General features: G+C 37.5%; 1 protein-coding gene across 4 annotated transcripts in view; it reads left to right on the plus strand.

Moving 5' to 3' along the window:
- Window positions 1-23,463, plus strand: part of ric1 (RIC1 homolog, RAB6A GEF complex partner 1) — a 152,194-nt gene that overhangs the window by 101,492 nt on the left and 27,239 nt on the right. For 3 of the 4 annotated variants that reach the window (XM_072257986.1, XM_072257987.1, XM_072257989.1), the window contains 6 exons: window positions 2,437-2,526; window positions 4,379-4,539; window positions 7,224-7,362; window positions 8,077-8,193; window positions 8,370-9,098; window positions 17,879-18,037. In XM_072257986.1, coding sequence (XP_072114087.1) covers window positions 2,437-2,526; window positions 4,379-4,539; window positions 7,224-7,362; window positions 8,077-8,193; window positions 8,370-9,098; window positions 17,879-18,037 — 1,395 coding nt within the window. The remainder of the gene's footprint in view (window positions 1-2,436; window positions 2,527-4,378; window positions 4,540-7,223; window positions 7,363-8,076; window positions 8,194-8,369; window positions 9,099-17,878; window positions 18,038-23,463) is intronic. The other variant, XM_072257988.1, reaches the window with a different exon arrangement.

Consider the following 23,463-nt stretch of genomic DNA (forward strand, 5'->3'; position numbering starts at 1 on the left):
TTCACAAGCTACCTAAGTGATGAAGAAAATAATGGCACTAAAGACAGATTTCCAGGAAAAACTGGTACTTATTTGGGAATTTTAAAGGGTGTTGATGATGCATTGCAAATGACATAACTATAATTTTCCAAAATTGTCTTGAATTGTAAAGGGTTTGGTTAGATTGAAAAATGTGTACATTATCTTTTTAAGAGGATAAGAAAAATCAGACAATTATATTCAGTTACAAGAAAAAGTTTATGAACCCTTTACAATTACCTGGTTTCTGCATTAATTAATCATAAAATGTGGTCTGATCTTCAACCAAGTCACAGTAATAAACAAACACGATCTGCTAAGCTAATAACACACAAACAATTGTACTTTTCATGTCTTTATGGAACACATTGTTTAATCATTCACAGTCCAGACTGGAAAAAGTATGTGAACCTTTGTATTTAATAACTGGTAGTGCTTCCTTTTAGCAACAATAACCTCCACCAAACACTTTCTGTGGCTGCTGATCAGACTTGCACAATGACAAGGAGGAATGTTAAAGCATTCCTTCATACAAATCTGTTTTCAGTTCATCAATATTCTGTGATACCTTGCATGAACAGCCCTCTTCAGGTCTGGACTCTGACTTGGCCTTTCCAAAACACAAATTTTCTTTTTAAACTATTCTATTGCTAATTTGTGTTTCGAATCATTGTCTTGTTGCATCATCCAACTTCTATTAAGCTTCAGGTGATGGACCACTACCCTGTCAATCTCCTATAAAATGTATTGATACAATTTTGAATTCATTGTTCACTCAATGATTGCGAGCTGTCTAGGCCCTGAGGCAGCAAAACAGCTCCAAACCACTGTGCTCCTTCCACCATGCTTCACAGTTGGGATGATGTTTTGGTGTTGGTGTGCAGTGTTCTTTTTCCTTCAAACATAGCAGTGTGCATTTCTGCCAAAAAAATTCAATTTTTACCTCCTCTGTCTACAGAACGTTGTCCCAGAAGCGTTGTGGAGTGTCTAGGTGGTCTTTTGCCAACTTAAGATGTGCAGCCATGTTTTTTTTTTGGAGAGCAGTGGTTTCCTCCGTGGTGTACTTCCATGAACACCATCCTTGTTCAGTATTTTTCTTGTAGAGGACACATGAACAGAGACTTTAGCAAGTTCTAGAACTTTCTGCAGGTGTTTTGCTGTTACCCTTGGGTTCTTTTTCACTTCCTTCAGCATTGCATGTTGTACTGTTGATGTGATCTTTGCAGGATGCCTATTCCTAGGGAGAATAGCAACAATACTGAGTTTCCTTCCATTTGTAGACAATTTCTCTTACTGTGGACTGATGAGCACTCAGGTCTGTAAAAATGCTTTTGTAGGCTTCTCTAGCTTTATGCATCTCCACAGATCTTCTCAGGTCCTCTGTAGGTTGTTTTGATCGAGGCATGGTGTACATAAACGGATCGTGAGAAGAGTGGCTCTGTCAGTAACCTGACTTTGTGCGTCTTTTTTGATAGGGCAGGCACCTCTACAACCCACACCTCCCATCTCATCTCATTGATTGACTCCAAGTAGCTTTTGCAGAAGGCATTATCCCAGAGGTTCACATCCTTTTTTGAACCTAGACTGTGGTTATTTAAATAGTGTACTCAGTATTGATGTGGTGTACAATTGTTTGTGTTATTAGTTTAGGCAGGTTGTGTCTATTATTGTGACTTAGATGAAGATCAGACCATATTTTGTGAGTAATGCAGAAAACCAGATAATTGCAAAGGGTTCACAAACTTCTTCTTGCAACTGTACCTGATATCAAAATAAATGTTGGAATTTTATTCTGATCTATTTAAGAATTATAAAACCAGAATTTTTCAGTCCGTGAGAGAAATTCAACATAGATTTTTAAAGTAAGTTATTTAACATTTTTGAAGAGTCAATTATTATAGCAGACTGGGAAATATATTTGGATTTTATTTATATTGATTTGCCCAAAAAAATTAATAAAATTTCTCATGAAAGGTTAAAGTTAAGGCTTGTGGACAGAAGGAAGATTCTTGTCTTATCTGGGATACTGGTAGAGTGGCAGAGGACATAACCTTTTGAAAATTTGGCAAGATCGCAGGTTGGCAGGATGTGATAGATTGTTTTCCATATAAGGATCTTTATTGAAACTTAGAACTTAGCTGAAGGGTTTGAGATGGATGTTTGCAAATGGGGAAATGCATACTTTTATAAACAATGTTAGAATTATCTTTAAAACTTTACTAGCTATATTGTTTTGAATAAACTCACTTCAGGCAAGATTCAGAGCAATCTGGTGATGCATATCTAAATATAGTATTTCTGGTATAAATGCTTACTTAATCAGGTTCAATAATCATCTAAAAGAATTTGACATAATTTTATAAAATGAATTCTTCCAGAATCGGATGAAACATTTCAATCCTTATTTTTTTCCTCTAGGAACAAAATATGGCAGTGACTGGTGGTTTGGCATGGTGGAATGACTTCATTGTTTTAGCCTGTTATAATTTGATTGACCAACAAGAGGAGGTAAGTGAAGAACATCTGACTTGTATGACCAAGTACAATTTACCCGTTGTGATAAAATCCTTGCAGGAGAATAAGTCTTAAGCCCAACAATTTTACTAATCCTCAAAAGTTCCTTCTAAAATATTGCCAAAACAGTGTGTGAAGCCTGAAACTATTTCAGTTATTAACACTGTAAAATAATATAAGAAGCAAAAGGACATGCAAAGCATTAAAACACCAATATCTGTTGACACTGGCATAATTTACATATTACTATTTAATTATTTATGGTTTTATTACTATTTAATTATTTATGGTGCAACTGTAACGAAACCCAATTTCCCTCAGGATCAATAAAGTATGACTAGAATTAGAATCAATGTCCACAGATCTTCTGTTCTCCATCTTTTTTGCTCGTCATTTTTCTCATCCATGAATTTTCAAAAAGATAAATATGAGTTGGCAGTTTCCATTTTACGTGCAGACTCTTTAGTATTAATTCCAGAGATATATTCAAGGAGAAACCCTGAAACGTCCAAGGGTCTTTGAAGTTGGTACTGACAATCATACCCAGTCACTGTATAAATAGAGTTGGATCGAGAGCAATGAATAATTATTAATTTCTGGTCAGGATTCTGAGTATTTACCAAAATCCTGATAATAGACAAACCAATCTTTAATTCAACCTTTAATTATCCAATTTAATCTGATTGAACCTGCTTCCTGCCTTCCATTTTGAAATAGTGTCTCATTTTAATTTTCAGTTTTCAGAAAAAAAGGATTTTTTTTTAATTTTATTTTTATTTGGATAAGGAATTCACAAATATCATGTACTTTTTTCACACATATAACCTTTAGCCTAATAGGTTAGATTTACCACAGTACATAATTATCTATTTATATGTTTATTTTCCTTTTATATCATCTCAATGAAAAAAAGGATTTTAAGTTAATAACTCTACAAGTTGCATCTCGTAAGAGAACAACAAGGAGGAAATGAGGAATGTTAAAGAAACCACTCTTGACTATTTGGATTGTTGGTCATCAGAATTATAAATTATATTGCAAAGTGTTAATGATCTGATGAATAATTATGCCACTTTATGCAAAAAGTGCACTTTAATATTTTGCATCCATGCAGGTTTTACAAAATGTAAATAACTCTTCATTTATTGATTTGGTTGTGGAGTATCGGAGTCAGTCGAGGCTTTTAAAGTTCATTGCTGACTATGTTCATACCTAATTGCCTTTGAGAAGATAGTGGTTGAACTGCTATAATTTTTAATGTTAGTACTCCCATAGGGTTGTTATGTAAGGAGCTTTAATGATTAGGTCCAGTGGATATAAAACAGCAATGTATCGCCAAGTAAAGATGCTACACAATTTAACTGAGAATACGGTATTGGTGGTGTTCCATAGGTCTATTACTTTTGTCCTTCTAGATAGTAAAGATGTGGATTTAAAAGGAATTCTCAGAGAAGCCTTGGTGAGTTGCTGCAGTGTATTTTCTGAAGTTAGAGGGTGGAAGGATATTGGCAATTCAGTAAGTGAGTCACCCATTGCAGATTCCCAACATTATTTAATGTGGCTTTTTCAGTTAACTTTCTGGTTAATGATGGCCACTCATACTCCACAGTGTTAATGGAGGGAGGTTATAATAATGCCATTGAATTTCAAGACTAGGTGGGGGTTCGAATGGTGGGAAATTCTCAGTGCAGCTCCAAAATCATTCCAGAAACACATCACCATGCAGAACAAACCATATTTTCCCAGCAGTCCATTTTACAGAAAACTTTGTTAACATTTGCTGAATGTTTGATATTGAACCTGCATTGTCATTATCTTATTCACTCTGTTCCTCTTTCCAAAATAGCTAAGACTTTATCTCCGATCATCCAACTTGGACAATGTTTTTGCTCATATTACCAAATTACAGGCAGAGACTTTATTGATAACTGTCTTCAGGGACATGGTGATATTGTTCAGGGCAGACTGCTCTATCTGCTTATACAGTATTGATCGGAATGATAATGGGTAAGTAGCCAAAATGGTCCTCCCATATTATAGTTTAATTTTCTGTAAAAGATAACACAGCTTTACACAAAGCATGTTAACTTCTGACATATAGATTTGTGATTTGGGCTTCCCACTCATAGAAGTGTTTACTCCGCAAGCTCGCCAGATCGTGCAACCACAGTAAAGTGGCATTTTGCATAGTACTCAGGATGCATTGCCAGCAAAAACAACTCTGCTAGGGGATGCTAAGAGTGTCTTTATAGTATTATGTATGTAGAGCTGCATTACTTACAGCAATGTTATGCTGGAAATAGATGCAACCCCTATCTTCCCCAGCTTTTCACACAGCTGTGCCAAGACCTTGATTGAGGGCTCAATCTTCATGCTTCCCACGTCACTGAAATGTCAATATTCTCATTGTTGCATGGATCAGTTTGGCATGAGACATTGAGGCAACATGCAAGAGCTATTTATTGAGGGCTAAAGATAGATGTTCTGCCCATTCAGCACTGAGATTTGGTGCTCGAGTCTGAATCATGTTGTCAGTGTAACTACAGGCCCTTGTTGGGTCCAGTCATTGCTTCTTCTTGTTAATGTACAGAAATCTCCAGGCTGGGAACCACTGTGCAACCAAACCAAGTGAAGGGATGACACCAGCTTCCATTCAGTCCAATATGATGGAAGTGATGAGTGATATGATCCAGGCAATCTGCCAAGACATCAATGAGCAGCTGCCAAATCCAAGCAATAGCCCACTCTTGTGCTGGCCACGGTTCAAGCTGAATCCTGTACCTCAGCCTTGAGCTGCTGCACTAATTGCCCTAACTATTCAACACCAGTCCTCGCTAGCAGCCTCTGCACATTGCCTCAGTGCTTTATTCAACAACAAACCAAATGGGAATGAGATCACGGTTTCATTGCTGTGGGAATGTAGGCAAGGTTTTGCACTAAATTCTTGGCATAGCAGTACTTTCTTGTGAATGTATGATCTCTAAAAATGAGAGTGCTGTAACGATTCAGCATTAAGTGAGATCTTAGTGTATGCAAGCTATGACAGTGTTTAAAGGGGGCTTTAAAATTTCTTTGCTTTTGGGCCACACAGTGAAAACAAAAACATTCTAGTTAAACTGTATTATCAACATTCTTATTTATCTTAGAAATTAAGCAATTTTAAGTTCATTTTAAAGATTCTTTAAAGTTCGCATATTCATGAATATTCCTTTGTTATGCAGCTGACTTCACATATATGGGACGCAAATCTGCTGTAAGCGTCAGTGACTGTGCCTCAGTTTGATGACTAAGAATAATTCTGTCATGTTATTCTGAATAAGCAATTTGTAAATTACAGATAATCTGTTTACTATGTGTAGCCATTTACTGGTATGTTAGATCCTTATTAATGAAGAATGAGCAGTTTTTTGAAATGAAATTATTACACTGGTTTTTGTCTACTTAATTTATTTTAAATCTCCAATTTAATTTTTGAAATTATTTTGCTTGGGTGGTCACCAAATCTTGCTGCACTAATTCTCTTGGAATTTACAACTCTTGTAAGCAGATGAGCAGGTAACTTTAGGAGCATTAGTTCATTTGAAAGCAGAACAAATACCTCAAAAATAGGTTTTCTTTGTATTTTTCTCTCTTCCTTTAGCCCTCACATTTGTTCTCTTAAGAGGACTAGTAAGCCAGCCATTGTCTGCATACTTAGATATGCTTTTTATGAATTATCAATAGTAATAAATTTCATTTTGTCTTTGTGAGGAACTTTGTTGTTTTCTGTCCAGATATTGCATTTGAATTTGGATAGATGCTAATCCTCATCCAGTGATCAAGCAAGATGCTTTTAAGGGCAGACGCCACCATTTAAATGGAGCAAAATGAACGAATATATTTTTCCTCTTTTGGAAGATAATATTTTGCATAAGGACTAATATAAAAAATATAAAACTATTAATGAGACATTTAAAATATTTTGGAAAATCTGGAACATATTTCCTAATGAGATTTCACAAGCCAGTTCCTTGCCAACTCACTACAGTAATGCTGGATTAATTTCCTTAAACTGACCTAGATTTGAATGTTAAAGAATAGAGAACAGTAAATTATGTTGAAGGATACATTTGACCTCCGTTGGGTCTAAGCTGAAATGTGATTAGTTAGTTAGCTTTTAATTCCTAGAACATGGACTCTTTAATAAAACTTGGAAGCACATGGAAGACCCAGTTGCTCACAAAAAAAAAACTTGCAATTGAGTATTAAATAAACATTGTTCATTGTAGTGACTCCTCAGAAAATTATGTATAATACCATTTCAACATGTATTTCAGAGTACTTGATAGGTTTCGTATGCAAAAAAATTTGTGGGATCTGGATATTACTGGCAAGGCCACAATTTATTATTCCTCTCCTGGGGGGAGGGGGGAATAGCAGTGAAGTGCCTTAATTCCAGAGCTAGATTTGAGACTAACTCCTGGCTATGAGATAAATTTCTCCCCTACAGCATGCAAACACCAGAGCGGTCCACTGGCAGCATGAAACAATCCCAATTACTCTCTGACCCAATATTAGTCTGAATTTTGAACTTAAAGTTGTTTTTGAATTTAAACATAGGAAAACAAACTGTAATGTATGATGACTTTAAGAAAACACGAACTTATAACACTGATTTTAATCTGACTTTTATTGTTTTCTTGAAATTTTAGCCCTAATCCCACTGCCAGTGTTCAAATTCTGCAAGAAGTATCTATGTCACGTTACATCCCACATCCTTCACTTGTGGTATCAATAACTTTGAGTTCTGTGAGAACAGAGACCGGCATCACCTTGAAAATGCCACAGCAGGTATTGGTCACTGTATATGTGATTCTCATGCTACTATTTTATATGGTAATTTGTTCAGGTTAATTGTGCATACACTTAGATGAGTTGTACTGGTCAAATTATTTGCTGCCTGTATCTTTCTCAAAGCACTTGCATGTCCCTCACCAGAAGGAATAAGTATCATTCTGTATTTTTAATATTACCGGCAGCACTGAATAGCCAGCGGTTAGTACTGTTCAAAGAACTGAGTGGAAGTATATGGCTTTTCCCCCAATTTCTGTAATATGTGCAGTGATAAAATTGCAAGTGAAAGCATTAAGGATTGCCAAGTTGGATGTCACAGTATCTATTATTGATAGGAGAACTATACTTTAGATTTGTGGATTTAATGAATTGCAAGTGCAAAAATTTGTGAAAATGGTGTTGCAGTGCAAGCTGTTTTTGTATCAGGCCAGCAAGAATTCCATTTTTTTTTTTAAATGTCTCTCCATAGTGAAATTAATCAGTAGTTTAAAAAAATACAATTAGATTGATGAGGATCATCCAAAGCATTTCATTGTGTTAGGTCCTTTGGTTGTTAATTATGTACCTCAAATGGTGTCTGATTAATTTGAAATTCATAGGGAAAGGAAACTGGAAGCAGTTAATGACACTAGATTTTATTTTTGATTTTTTTTAAAGCTGAAGATACTCCTACTTTACTGAGTGCCTTTGCCTTAATACATTCTCTTTCAGGCCTCTGCTGCAGAAAGCATTATGCTTAATTTGGCAGGTCAGCTTATCATGCTACAGAGGGATCGATCTGGTCCTCAGGTACGAGAGAAGGATAGTATTTCTAAACATAGGAAGCTGGTAAGTAAATACTGTAGAAAAATCACCATGCAGATTATTAGATATGCTTTAAGTATTTGAATATTTTGTTTCTTTATAAATTATACCCTAAAATGATACTGGATTAGATATTTTGGATCAGTTCAGAACAACAGATATTATTACTAATTTCATGACCAGAATCTTGTATCTTTTAGCTCCCATTCTCTGCTCCCATTGTGCTTGCACAATGTGTTGAAAATGTGTGGACAACCTGCCGATCCAACAAACACAAGCGTCATTTGCTCGAAGCTCTCTGGCTCAGTTGTGGAGAAGCAGGAATGAAAGTTTGGCTTCCTCTTTTTCCTCGAGACAATCGCAAACCACATTCCTTCTTATCCAGGCGGATTATGTTGCCATTCCAGATCAATATCTATCCCTTGGCTGTTTTATTTGAAGATGCCCTTGTCCTTGGTGCAGTGAATGAAACTGTGCTCTATGATAATTTATATGTATATAGTAGTGAAAAAGAACCTTTGGAAGTCCTATTCCCATTTTGTACTGTTGAGAGGACTTCTCAAATCTACCTCCATCATATTCTTCGCCAGCTTCTCGTAAGGAACCTTGGTGAACAGGCCCTGCTGTTAGCTCAGTCCTGTGTCACATTACCATATTTCCCTCATGTACTGGAACTGATGCTTCACGAAGTATTGGAAGAAGAAGCTACCTCTCGGGAACCTATTCCTGACCCACTGCTTCCAACTGTGGCAAAGTTCATTACTGAATTCCCTCTTTTTCTGCAGACAGTAGTTCATTGTGCTAGAAAGACGGAATATGCCTTGTGGAATTACCTATTTGCTGCTGTGGGTAATCCTAAAGATTTGTTTGAGGAGTGTTTGCTGGCGCAGGATTTGGACACTGCTGCATCTTATCTCATCATCCTACAGGTAAGAAGTCAGTCTGTACTAATTCATAAAATTATGTTCAGGGGAAAAAAAATACTTGCAATGTTGTTTTGAAATTTACTTTGAAGTGTGCCAGAGCTTAGTTCTTAGATCAGGGGTCCCCAACATTTTTTGCACCACGGACCGGTTTAATATTGACAATATTCTTGCGGACCGGCTGACTGGTGGGGGGGGGGAGGTGCTCAAGTAGGGTTAAACTCACCTCAACATGTCTTTTACAGTTGGGGTTACCAACTTTCTCACTCCCAAATAAGGGACAAAAGTAGCAGTCAAATACGGGACACTTGTGTTTACCCCAAGAAAGACTACCATGACCATGAAGCCTTGCGCGGGCACCTGTGTGCACATGCATGACGTGTGCATGCGCATACGTGCCGATTTTTTCCCCCCTCACAAATCGGTTTTGGCTTTATCTTCCAGACTACACTGTACGTACATTATTTCTACTTTATATAGGCTGTGTATTTATCATATCATTCCTGCTTTTACTATATGATAGTGTTATTTTAGGTTTTGTGTGTTAATTGGTATGATTTAGTAGGTTATTTTTTGGGTCTGGGAACGCTCAAAAATTTTTCCCATATAAATTAATGGTAATTGCTTCTTCGCTTTACACCATTTCGGCATGAAAGGTTTCATAGGAACACTCTACCTTAGTGGGGGGAATACAGGACAAGGGCGGTCCCATATGGGACAAACCAATTTAGCCCAATATACAGGATGTCCCGGCAAATATGGGACAGTTCGCAACCATACGTTCAAGTTCAACAGTGCATGACAGGGAATGAGGAAAGGTGCAGCTGACTCATATCGTTTCCTCGCAGCCCGGTAGCACATGCTTTGCGGCCTGGTACCAGTCCATGGCCCGGTGGTTGGGGACCGCTGTCTTAGATATTTTCATTCCAGAATGTTGTCAGATCCCAGTATCTTTGATCCAAGTATCTTAGCTACTTCCTGATGTTCCACAGAGTAAATTGAATTGGCTGATGACTTCTATGCAGGCGTGGATCCCAAAAGGACCAATATGAGTCATCCTTTCAGCATTTCTGGCTGAAGACGACGCAAATACTTTTTTTTGCCTGTCTTTCTGAGGATGGGAATGCTCAAACTATCTTGCACAATAGAAGACCCTAAATATAATAGTGGCAATAGGGAGAAATTTAAAACAACTTCTTTCACTAAGGAAAAAAGTATGAGATAAATTAATGGGACTAATGACTGAAGTCTTTTGGGGTGCAGCTGCATTGGTTTTAATCTTCTTTCTTTCCTTTTCGATCTTTTTTATTGAGTTTCAAATTGATAATCATAACAATGATAATGATACAAAGAGATCGGGATTACATTAATAACAGTTAACGTATACAGACACAGACTCCGAGTAACATATTTAATTTAAACCTCCCAATCTCTTAATAACTGAACATGAAAAAGATTCAAAAAAAATAAGTTTTTAACCCCCCTACACTAAAAAAAAAACAAAACAAAACAGAACAGAAACTGGGCTGCCACATTTCATCAGTTAAGATCATTATTTGTCATTAACTCCGCTCCTCTATAAGCAAACAAAAAGTTATTAAAAAGGATTCGGAAAAGGTCAACTTATATCATATGAAAATGTTGAATAAATGGCCTCCAAGTTTCTTCAGTAGTACCACTCCTAATTTTTTCCAAATTTAAACATGTTATAGTTTGGGAAAACCACTGAAATGTAGTAGGGGGATTAGAATCTTTCCATTTAAATAAAATGGATCTTCTGGCTATTAATGTAACAAATGCAATCAAACGACAAGCTGAAGGGGATAAATGAATAAAGTCTATCATTGGTAATCCAAAGATTGCAGTAATAGGATGAGGTTGTAAATCAATACGTAAAACTACTGAAATAATATCAAAAATGTCTTTCTAATATTCTTCCAAAAGAGGGCAAGACCAGAACATATGCATTAAGGAAGCTACCTCAGAATTACATCTGTCACAGACACGATTTATATGACCATAAAAACGAGCTAACTTATCCTTAGACACATGAGCCCTATGAACCACCTTAAATTGTATTAAAGCGTGTCTAGCACACATTGAAGAAGTGTTAACTTGTTGGAGAATTTTCTCCCATTTCTCTATGGGTAAAGATACCTGAAGTTCTCTTTCCCATTCATTCTTAATTTTATCAGACATACCTAAACGTATTTTCGTAATTAAATCATATACAATTGCTATTAAACTCTTCTGATAGGGGTTTAAACCTAAAAAAATTTCTGTAATTTCAATTTGATGTGATATCGGAAAAGTAGATAAAATAACCTTCAAAAAGTTTCTAATCTGTAAATAACTGAAAAAATGTGATCTAGGCAAATTATATTTATCAGACAATTGTACAAAGGACATTACAATTATGCATGAATAAATCATGAAAACATATTATTCCCTTCGTTTTCCATAAAAGGAAAAGCTTGATCGGTTCTGGATGGTTGGAAGAAAAAATTGGATATAATAGGACTTGATAGGATAAATTTATTCAATCAAAAAAATTTATGAAATTGAAACCATAGTCATATTGTATGTTTAATTATTGGATTAATCATTTGTTTATTCAGTTTAGTAAGTGCAAGGGAAACAAAGCCCCTAAAATAGAAGCCAATGAGAGCCCCTGTAGAGACTCACACTTGAGGTTCGCCCATCGTGGACATTGAATTTCATCCAACTCTTGCGTCCAGAACGTTAGGTATCGAATATTAATTGCCCAAAAATAGCGTATAAGGTTTGGCAATGCCAAACCACCATCCTTTTTTGATTTCTGTAAATATTTCTTTCTTAATCTAGGATTTTTATTCCGCCATATATATGAAGAAATTTTAGAATCAATAATATCAAAAAAGGATTTAGAGGTGAAGATTGGTACTGCCTGAAATAGATACAGAAATTTAGGTAAAATAATCATCTTTAATAGCATTGATTCAACCAATCAATGATAGGGACAATGGGGACCATTTAGTAAGCAGTTGTTTAACATGATCAATTAAGGGTAAAAAGTTAACTTTAAATAGATCCTCATGCTTCTTAGTAATTTTTACACCCAAATAAGTAAAATAATTGGTAACCAGTCTAAATGGTGATTGTCTATAGGTTGGAACTTGCATATTTAATGGAAAAGCTCACTCTTATTAAGATTCAATTTATATGATGAAGTATATACAATGTTCATCAACCTCCTAACATTAAAATATGAATAACGATTTTTAATAAATCCTGTGTGGTGACCAGAAACAATTTGTGGCAATACATTTTCCAATCTAGTTGCTAATATTTTGGAAAAAATTTGGAGTCCACATTTAACAAGGATATAGGTCTATATGATGCACATTCAGTGGGGTCTTTATCTTTTTTAGGAATTAAAGAAATAGATACTTCATAAAAAGATTGTGGTAATTTACCTAATCCTTAAAATTTCTACATAACCAAGGAGAAAGTAGACTTGAAAAAGATTTTTAAAATTCTACTGTGCTTTACCAGAATTCATCAAAGAAATTGCTTTCTTTATTTCTTCTTCGGTATAGGTGTATCTAATGTTAAACTTTAAGTGGTAATTTTGGAATACTCAATTTTCTTAGAAATTCATGCATTATGGTAGAATCATCAGGAAATTCTGATTGGTATAAAGAGGTATAGAACTCTTGAAAAGATTATTAATTTCATCGTGATCAACCGTAATAGTACCATTCCGTGTACAAACTTTAATAATCTGATGTTTAGACGAAGCAGCTTTCAATTGGTTGGCCAGTAATTTACCCGATTTATCACCATGTATATAAAATTGACTTTTAGATTTAAATCATTGATTTTCAATTGGGGATGTTAATAACAAACTGTGTTGCATCTGAAGTTCAACTCTCTTTTTGTAAAGCTCCAAATTAGGAGCAACAGAATATTTTTTTATCAATTTCTTTAATCTTATCAACCAATATACGTATTTCATTATTAATTAATTTTTTCAATCCAACAGAATATGAAATAATTTGCTCACGGATATATGCTTTAAAAGTGTCCCATGATATCCCACTGGAAACTTCTAACGTAAAATTAGTTGAGAAGAAAAAGGCAATCTGTTCTTTAATAAAGTTAACAAAATTTAATTCCTGAAGCAGAGTAGAATTGAACCGCCATTGTCTAGCACTGAAAGGTTCATCAGTTCATTTGATTGATAGTTTCAGGGGTGCATGATCAGAGATGGCAATTGCATTGTACTCACAGGCTGTAACAGATGAAACTAATCGAGAGTCAATGGAAAAAGTAGTCAATTCTGGAGTAATTATGATACACATGAGAAAAGAATGAGAACTCTATATCGTTAGGATGTAAAAACCTCCAAACTTCTAAAGTTGCAGAGTCAACTAAAAAGGAATTCATAAAAATAGCGGATTTGTTTGGAAGTACCTGACTGGGCACAGACCTGTCCATCGAGGGATTCAGGCAACAGTTAAAATCTCTGCCCATTATCAACGTATATTCATTTAAATTAGGAAGAGATGCAAATAAATGCTTAAAGAATTCAGGATAATCGGTACTTGGTGCATAGATATTAACCATAACAACTTTTTGGTTATAAAGTAAACCAGTAATTAACAGAAATCTACCATTCGGGTCTGAAGTTGTTTCATAGTGAACAAATGAAATCGAGGAATCTATAAAAATAGAGACACTTTTCACCTTAGCCTGTGAATTAGAGTGAAATTTATTGTCTTTCCAAAACCTAAAAAAAACGCTGATTATTCTCCTTCCTTACATGAGTCTCCTGAGCAAAGATAATCTGAGCATTCAATCTATGAAAAACTTTTAAAATCTTCTTTCGTTTAATTGGATGATTCAAACCATTCGTATTCCATGAAACAAAGTTAATAATATTATCCATTGTACTTTAATAAACCATATGGTGTGTAAAGGGTTAACCTTACTGTGTAGGAAACTCATGAATCAGGAAGAAGGATAAAGGTTTAAAGAGGAACCGGAAGTTACGACAATTCAGACATATTTGTAGTTTCGGATCAGCCCAGATGGAAAAAAATCAAACTAAAAATAACCCCACCCCCACCCAAAAAAGCCCGAAAACTGGCCAATAGACAGCCGGAAAGTTATCTAGACATTTCCCTACCCCCATCTCTCTTGAAGGCAAGTCTCCAATGAAAAGGGAATTCAAACCACCACCCGCAGTCAAAGCATTGAGAAGAGAATGCCATAACATGCACCAAACAAATGTTAAAAAAAACAGCTGTTTGCAAAACATTTTGAAAGGTAAGATCTTGGAAAGTGAAACAAAATACAATCTAATTAATATTTCAAGAAAAAAATCAATCACCAAATCAGATTCTTAATTGTTTTCAAAAACAATTGAAAATAATAGAATAAAATACTAAAGGGAGAGAAAGAAAAAGGAACTTTAACATAAAAGAATGATAAATATCCATACTCCAAAACAAAGTACGAGCATTATCAAACCAAGGGCAAAATTCTTCAAACTTTAAAAGTCTAAATCTATGAACTGGTTATTAACACGAACAAATAAATACAGACATGAAAAAACAGTAAATTTATTAGACAGCTGAGATCAAATGTTGATCCTCAAGGAACTGATGAGTTTCATCCACGGATTTAAACCATTTACGTGATTTATCAGGCAGATCAACCCTTAGGCGAGCTGGAAATAGCAGAACTGTTTGGAACTTTCTTTAATAGAGTTCAGACATCACCAGTTTATAAGTCAAATGAATACAAACATGAAGAAACAGCAAGTTTATTAGACATCTGAGCTCAGACTTTGATCCTCAAGTAATTGATATGCTTCGTCCACGGATTTAAACCATTTATACGATTTATCAGGCAGAACAACCCTTGGAAATAGCAGAGCTGGTTGGAAATTTCTTTGATACAACTCGGACACCACCAGTTTAAAACTTAGGGGGTTTAACCCTTAAAGACCAGTGAGTGCGATCGAGTATAGGGGGAGAAGAAAAAACATCGGAACCGAACACCTCCATTAAAAATTGAGGAAAAAAATTTAGTAAGGTCACTGCTCTCAACGTCTTCACTGAGTCCTATTATTCGCAAATTCTGTCTCCAACTACGACTCTCCAAGTCAATAGTCTTAACTTTATACTGTTCCAGTGTTTGAGTGGTCGAAGTTAATTTCTTTTCCAATAGATTGAGCCTGCGATCTCTCTGTCTCCCAGCTTCAATGAGTTCAGAAATATGTTGTAGTTTTTCACTCTCCCGCTTAAGTACTGCCAATCTACCTTCGATCTTCTGTAACAATACTTCCAAAGTAGCAAATCTTTTATCGAATTTATCATCCAGGAGCTTCGAGATAGCCTCCAAAGTAAGTTGAGGCTGTTTAGACCGTTCAAAAACACCAGCTTTCTTTCCATTTCCATTACCGGCTTCCTTCAGTTAATGTCTTTTTCCCTCTGGTAGACATTTCCATCGATTAAAAATCAAAATTCAAGCATATAAAGGTGTTATAAACACTTTGATATAGATAGTAAAAGCATGGTAAAAAGATTAAAAAATGAATGGAGCAAAGCCAAAATGCGACCTACTCCATCTAGCGCCCCAAGAGAGATCCGGTTTTAATCTACTAAGATTCCCTGCATTGTGGAGAGGCCCCATAATTGGCAAGCCACAAAGGCAACATCTCTATTCAAGAAAGGAGGAAGGCAGAAAAGTACATGAAATATATAATGTTAAAATTGCCACAACAGACAATTGGGAAAACCTAATGGACTGTTGGCCTTTGTTGATATGGATATAGAATAGACAAGTAAAACAGTTGGATGTAACTTTAGAAGTAAGATTGCACCTCAAGTATAGTTTTGATCTCATTGTTGAAAGAATGATAATTGTTTTGGAGGCAGTGCAGAGAAAATTCAGTAAGTTGCTTTGTGGAACAAAGATGCTGACATGAGGAAGGGTTCACCAATAGAGCAAGAATTGATCTTGTTGAAATGTGTAAAATTTTGAAATGGATTGACAGGATAGTTGCTCAAAAGATCTTTCCTCTCATGGGTGTTCTAAATCTAGGGATTATCAGAACAAGTGGTAAACAAAGATGTGGCGGGGGGGGGTTCTTCTCTGAAGGTGGTGAAACTTTGGAACTATCTACCAAGAAAGATCCAAAGGCAGAACCATTAAGTATGTTCAAGGCACAGACTGGCAGACGTATGAAATACAGGAATGTTAAGTGGTATTAACTTAAAGGGATGAATGACTCTGTTCATGTTTCTCAAGAGCTCGCTCTTCATGGTGCTGCACCAAGTTGTTCTTGGGTTACTTCCAAATGGGTGATTTTCATTGAAGTTTGCTTTCATAGTTAAGCATCATGATGTTAAACATTATTACTAAAGAGCAGAAAACATCTGACAAATCAAACAAGCGAACTTTGTGTATGTTTCATTCAGCACATAAAAGCATTGAAAGTAGGGACAGGAGAATAACATTCATTTGAATAATTGTTGTAATTCATGTGTGCATTATTTAAATTTTTTTTCTTACCAAATGAACTGACAATGAATTGGCAAAGTTCCCCAATTCAAGCCTTGTATCTTTATAGCTTTACTCGTTTTGATCAGTCCACTTTCCTTGAAACTTTGAGTTCCATAGCCTTATCACAACTATGTCCCCAACATCCTTGTTTTTTGTTGTTGTTGATAAATATGCTTTTGCTTTTCTTTCACTTTGATCTTCAGTGGAATTAAGAATTAATCCATTCTTCACAAGTTCTTGATGGAGCCAAAAAAATAATCAAAGACCATAATACCTAGGAACAATATTAGGCTATACGGCCATCAGGTCTGTTCCACCATTTGATTATGGTTGATCCATTTTCCTCTCAACCCCATTCTCCTGCCTTGTCCCCGTAACCTTTCACACCATTCAATAGATTGAATGGCGGAGCAGGCTCAATGGGCTAACTGGTCCAAGACTGCTCCTATGCCTTATGGTCTTATGAACCCCCCCACCCCCAACCCACTCTTCTAAATTCCAGTGAGTACAGGCCCAAATTCCAGCGAGTACAGGCCCAAAGCCATCAAATACTCATGTGATAAGCCTTTCAATTGTTTTCGTGAACCTCCTTTGAACCCTCTCCAATGTCAGCACATCTTAGATATGGAGTCCAAAACTGCTCTCGGTACTCCAAGTGGGGCTTTGCTAGTGCCTTATAAAACCTTCACATTATATCCTTGTTTTTATGTTGTAGTCCTCTCAAAATGATTATAACATTACATTTGCCTTATGGTAAAATAAATAGTGTTGGTTGCTATCATGATTGTTGCAAATGAATGTTATATGAAAATCAGAGGTATAAATGAAACGACATCTTACAGTACTTAGTGTTTTATATTTTATACAGTAAATTACATAATGGATAGGCAGTGAATATGACATGTTTAGTGTGCTGGCAACCAGATAACAGCATGAGATGTTGTATTTGTCTTCGTACACATTTTTCTGAAAATATTGTCAGAACATCTCCATTCTCATATACATTGTTTTTATGATATTTGTCTATTAACCTGTCAGCTTCCTATTGGCTGATTTTGGCTATTTTGTACATTCCACACCTGCTGTACATTTTAACCTGAATTTTAGATATTTATTTGTATAAAAATCATATTGCCTAAAGACTCAATATAAAATTAAAGCATATAGCAATGAAGTCCACAGAAATATTGTATTGTTTGCATTATCTTACCACTGTTTCTTTCTCCTGGTAGAACATGGAAGTCCCTGCTGTTAGCAGACAGCATGCAACACTGCTTTTCAACACAGCTCTAGAACAAGGAAAATGGGATCTTTGCCGTCACATGATCCGTTTCTTGAAAGCCATTGGAGCAGGAGAACTAGAAACTCCTCCACCCACTCCTACCACTCAGGCATGTATGAAAATGGCTGGTTTTTGGGCATCAAAGCATATTGCTACAGTATGCAATGATTATCATCAGTGTTGTCAGCAAAATTGCTATGCACTGCTCAACCTCCTCTTTCATTGTGCTCCATTAACTGATAAGTGAAGCTTTGGGTCTACACCGGGGATCTGAGGACTTGAATTGATTTGAATGTTGTTGTTCGCTTCAATTGTTTGCATGATTTGTTTTTTTTTATGTTGTGCATCAGGTATTGGCCTTTATTGGGTTCTTTCGGGTTTCTTACTTGTGGCTATCTGTAAGCAAACAAATCTCAAGATTGTATAGTTTATATATTCTTTGATAATAAAAGTACTTTGAATCTTTGAATCATTATCATAGTCATTCCATGCTATTCTATCAGCAAATTTTGCAACCGTTTTCAAATGCAGAAAAGGAAGATGTGAAATTGCATCTGGTATGTGAGAAATATTAACGGTCCGGTGTTTATAACTGATAATGGTGAGTTGCCCTTCTGAACTGCTGCAGTCTTTGTGGTGTAGGTATTCTGTATAGAGCTTCAGGATCTAGGCCATAGAATATTGATGCATTTTTTTTTAAAAGGGAGTGATCTTAACTGGAACTTGCAGGTGGTGGCATTCCTAATACCCTTCTGCCCTTCCCCTTCCAGGATTTGGAAGGTGGTACTATGGAATGCCAGCAAGTTACTGATAGACATTTTGTAGATAATAAACAGTATAACCATATTGGGTCAGTTGTGATAGTGAATGTTCAGAATGCCAGATTGAGTGCCAGTAATGGGGACTGCTTTGTTTGGAAAGCTTGTCGAGTGGTATTGGAGCTCTAGGTAACTGAGGGGTAAACTATCATGCTGCAGTCTTATGATGTGTGGAGAGTGGAAAGATGGTGGAAATGCAGGAGGGGAGCAATATTCCCTCTAAGGTGTGCACACACACATCTTTTGCTTCTAGCACACAAAAGAATTTAAACTGTGCACGATCAAGAGAAAATTTGCAGATGCTAGAAATCCAAGCAACACACAAAATGCTGGAATAACTCAGCAGGCCAGGCAGCATCTATGGAAAAAAGTAAATAGTCGACAGTTTGGGCCGAAACCCTTCATCAGGACTGGAGAAAGAAAGGTGAGGAGTAGGGTTAAAAGGTGGGCAGAGGGGAGGGAGAAACGCAAGGTGATGGGCGAAACGGAGAGGGGGAGGGATGAACTAAAGAGCTGGGAAGTTGATTGGTGAAAGAGATACAGGGCTGGAGAATGGGGAATCTAATAGGGGAGGACAGAAAACAATGGAAGAAAGAAAAAGGGGGGGGGGAGCACCAGAGGGAGGCGATGGGCAGGCAAGGAAATGAGGTGAGAGAGGGAAAGGGGGATGGGGAATGGTGCGAAGGGGGCATTACTGGAAACTCGCAAAACTGATGTTCACATCATCAGGTTGGAGGCTACCCAGGCAGAATACAAGGTGGTGTTCCTCCAACCTGAGTGTGGCCTTATCGCAATGGTAGAGGCGGCCATGGATTGACATATCGGAATGAGAATGGGAAGTGGAATTAAAATGGGTGGCCGCTGGGAGATCCCACTTTTTCTGGCAGATGAAGTGTAGGTGCTCTGCGAAGCAGTCTCCCAATCTACATCGGGGGGTCACCAATATACAGGAGGCCACACTGGAAGTACAGGACACAGTATACGACCCCAACAGACTCACAGGTGAGGTGTTACCTCACCTGGAAGGACTGTTTAGGATCCTGAATGGTAGTGAGGGAAAAGGTGTAGGGTCAGGCGTAGAACTTGTTCTGTTTGCAAGGATAAGTGCCAGGAGAGTGATCAGTGGGGAGGGATGAATGGACAAGGGAATCATGTAGGAGGAATCCCTGTGGAAAGCAGAAAGTGGGAGAGAGGGAAAGATGTGCTTGGTGGTGGGATCCCATTGGAGATGGCAGAAATTGCGGAGACTGGTGGGGTGGTAGGTGAGGACAAGAGGAACCCTATCCCTGGTAGGGTGGCGAGAGGATAGGGTGGATATGCGTTAAATGGAAGAAATGCAGTTGAGGGCAGCTTTCTTTAAAGGAGGAGGACATCTTCTTTGTTCTGGAATGAAAAGCCTCATCCTGAGAGCAGATGCTGTGGAAATGGAGGAACTGAGAGAAGGGGATGGTGTTTTTACTAGTAACAGTGTGGGACTATACCTCTTCCCCACCCTTTGTGTAAACTGTGCACAGAAGGTTCTCACTCTCTACCTCGTTGACATATTAAGTATATTTCATGATCTTACAGAATCACATTTCCTTTTTCCAGTTTCTGATGCAGACGGTATTGACAACGTGGAATTTGCGATGATTTTCTGCAGATTTTAGAACTGGCTTACTTATACTGTTTTTATTGAAGAAATTATTGATTCAATATGTCAAATTCCAAAGAAGCAAAGGGCGTGAAGCATAAAAGAACTGCTAGTTTATTTAAAGCGGAATAGCTTCAGGTTTACTTCCACTTAAAAATTTGGTGCCCATATGTTTTCACTGGGCAAAAAAATACACAGCACGTGATTTTTGCACACACTGGTCATTACAAATTAGAGGGAACATTGGAGGGGAGTCACAGCAGTACGCCTTGCCTCTTAACTTCTCAATTCCACTGTACTTGTGTGATTAATCCAACTAAATTTTCAAGCCATAGGTGATTCAGAATGTTTAGTGGGGAATTTGGTTCTGATTATTGAGATTCTCAGTGCTTGGCACAAATACTGCTTGTGGTTAATAGTGCAATCCTGATTCTTGTCAGATTCTGTTGTATGCAGGCATAGACTGAATTATGAGGAAGTACAAATGAAACTGGACAAACATCAGCAATCAAAATCACTAATGGGGCAAAATCACTAATGAAGATGATTAGTTTTGGACACTCCCTTGGGAACTCATACAGTACTGTCCTTGAAATGAAATGATTGGCCTCCAGTTGGCAAAACAATCACTTCATAGCTGGTGCAAATATAGGATATACACTCAATGGCCACTTTATTAGGCTCTACTGTACCTAATAAAGTGGCCATTGAATGTACATTCATGGTCTTTGCCGTAGCCTATCAACTTCAAAGTTCAATGTGTGTTCAGAGACCAATGTTGTAATGCGTGGTTATTTAAAATACTGTCAGCTTCCTGTCAGCTTGAACCAGTCTGGCCATTCTCCTCTGACCTTTATCATTAGCAAGCCATTTTTGCCCACAGAGCTGCCGCTCGCTAGATGTTTTTTATTTCTCGCACCATTCTCTGTAAACTCTAAAGACTGAAATCCCAGATCAACAGTTTCTGACCAGACTATTGGGCACCAACAATCATTCCACAATCAACGTCACTTAGATCACATTTCTTTCCCATTCTGATGTTAGGTCTGAACAGCAACCTCTTAACCATGTCTGCCACATGATTGGCTGATGAGATATTTGCATTAAAGAGTGGGTGTACCTAATAAAATGGCCACTGACTGTAGTCTTCCATAATTCAGTGTTGAGGCTCAGTTTATAGAAGTCCTCAAGCTTTATACTTGTACTTCACATTGTAAATGGGGCATATGTTATTTGATTACTTTAATCTGATCATTTGCATACCCTGTTACCTGCATACAGAGTAAGGCTCCAGAAATAAGGACATCAAAGAGGTGGTCGCAGGAGGCAGAGAAACAGTTATGGTATTGCTTCAAGTTGGAGGGCAAGGCCATGTTCAAGGACTCATCAGAGGATCAAAACAAATACACCACAGCTGTCACGGACGTTATAAACAGTCATAGATGAGTGTGTCCCCAAAAAATCTTTGAGCCTTCCCCAACCAGAAACGCTGGATGAACCATGAGATGCGCAATCTGTTAAGGGCCAGATCAGTGCCATTCAGATCTGGTAACCAAGTAAAGTACAAGTGGTCCGGTTACAATCTCCTCAAAGCTATCTCACGTGCAAAGCGGCAATTCCGGACCAAACTTGTATCACTGAAGGATGCTTGACAGCTGTAGCAGGGCTTGAATGCTTTTGCCTCCTGCAAAGTGAGACCAAGCAACGTGGGTGTCAACAAGGCTTCACTCCCAGATGAGCTCAATGCCTTTTCTGCACACTTTGCCTGTCAAAGCATGGAGGAACCTTTACAAACTCCCAGAATCCCCGATGACATTGTGAGTTCAGGCTTTGAGAGCATCCCTCAGGAGGGTGAACTCACAGAAAGCACATAGACCAGGCAGGATACCTGGCCGAGTACTAAAGACCTGTGCTGATCAACTAGCTAGAGTGTTCACCGATATTTTTAACCTCAAGCTTTGGCAGTCTGATGGCCCTTTTTCAAGCAGACTACTGGTACCCAAGGAGAACATGGCTACCTGTCTCAATGACGATCATCCAATAGCAGTTATATCCACTGTGATGAAGTACTTTGAGAGGTTGGTGATGAAACACATCAACTCTTGCCTGAGAAGCGAATTGGATCCATGCCAGTTTGCCTCACGTCACACCAGATCAATAGCAGATGACATTTCCTTGCCTCTTCATTCAAACCTGGAACATGTGGACAGCAAAGTTGCATACATCAAGAAGCTCTTCATTGACTACAGCTGGGCATTCAATACTATCACCCCCTCAAAACTAATCAATAAGCTTCAATATCTTGGTCTCGGTAATTTCCTTGCACAACTGGATGCTCAGTTTCCTCACTTGCAGTCACTTCAAATTGGCAACAACGTCTTCTCTACAATCTCTATCAGTACAGCTCCAGTGCCATATTTGTTTGCTGACAACATTACTGTTGTTGGCCAAATCAAAGGTTGTGACGAATCAGTGTATACAGTAGGAGGGAGATTGAAAATCTGGCAGAATGGTGAGGGGGCAGTGGTCAGCAACTTTAAATTCCTCATTGTTATTATTTCAGAGGATATGCCCTGGGTCCAGCATGCAAGTGCTTTAGCACCCACAACTTTCTTAAGTTTGTGAAGATTCTGCATGTCATCTAAAACTTTGACAAACTTCTAGAGATGGATGGTGGAGAGTATATTGACTGGTATGGAAACAACAATGCTTCTGAACAGAAGAGTCTATAAAAAGTAGTGGACATGCCTAGTGCATCATGAGTAAAGCCCTCCTCATCATTGCGCACATCTACGTGGAGCACTGTCACAGAAAGCAGCATCCATCATCAAGGACCACCCCCACCCCCAAACATCTAGGCCATGTTCTCTTCCTGACTGCTGCTAACAGGAAGAAGGTACGGGAGCTTCAGGACCCAGACCACCAGGTTCAGGAACAGTTATTACCCCTTACCCCTTAACCCTCAGGCTCCTGACCAGTGAGCATAACTTCACTCACCCCAACACTGAACTGTTTCCACAACCTATAGTCTTACTTAGATGGACTCTAAATCTTATGTTCTTGATATTTGTTGCTTATCTATTT

The sequence above is a fragment of the Mobula birostris genome, chromosome 5 (genome assembly GCF_030028105.1).
Source record: "Mobula birostris isolate sMobBir1 chromosome 5, sMobBir1.hap1, whole genome shotgun sequence".
NCBI classification, from domain to species: Eukaryota; Metazoa; Chordata; class Chondrichthyes; order Myliobatiformes; family Myliobatidae; genus Mobula; species Mobula birostris.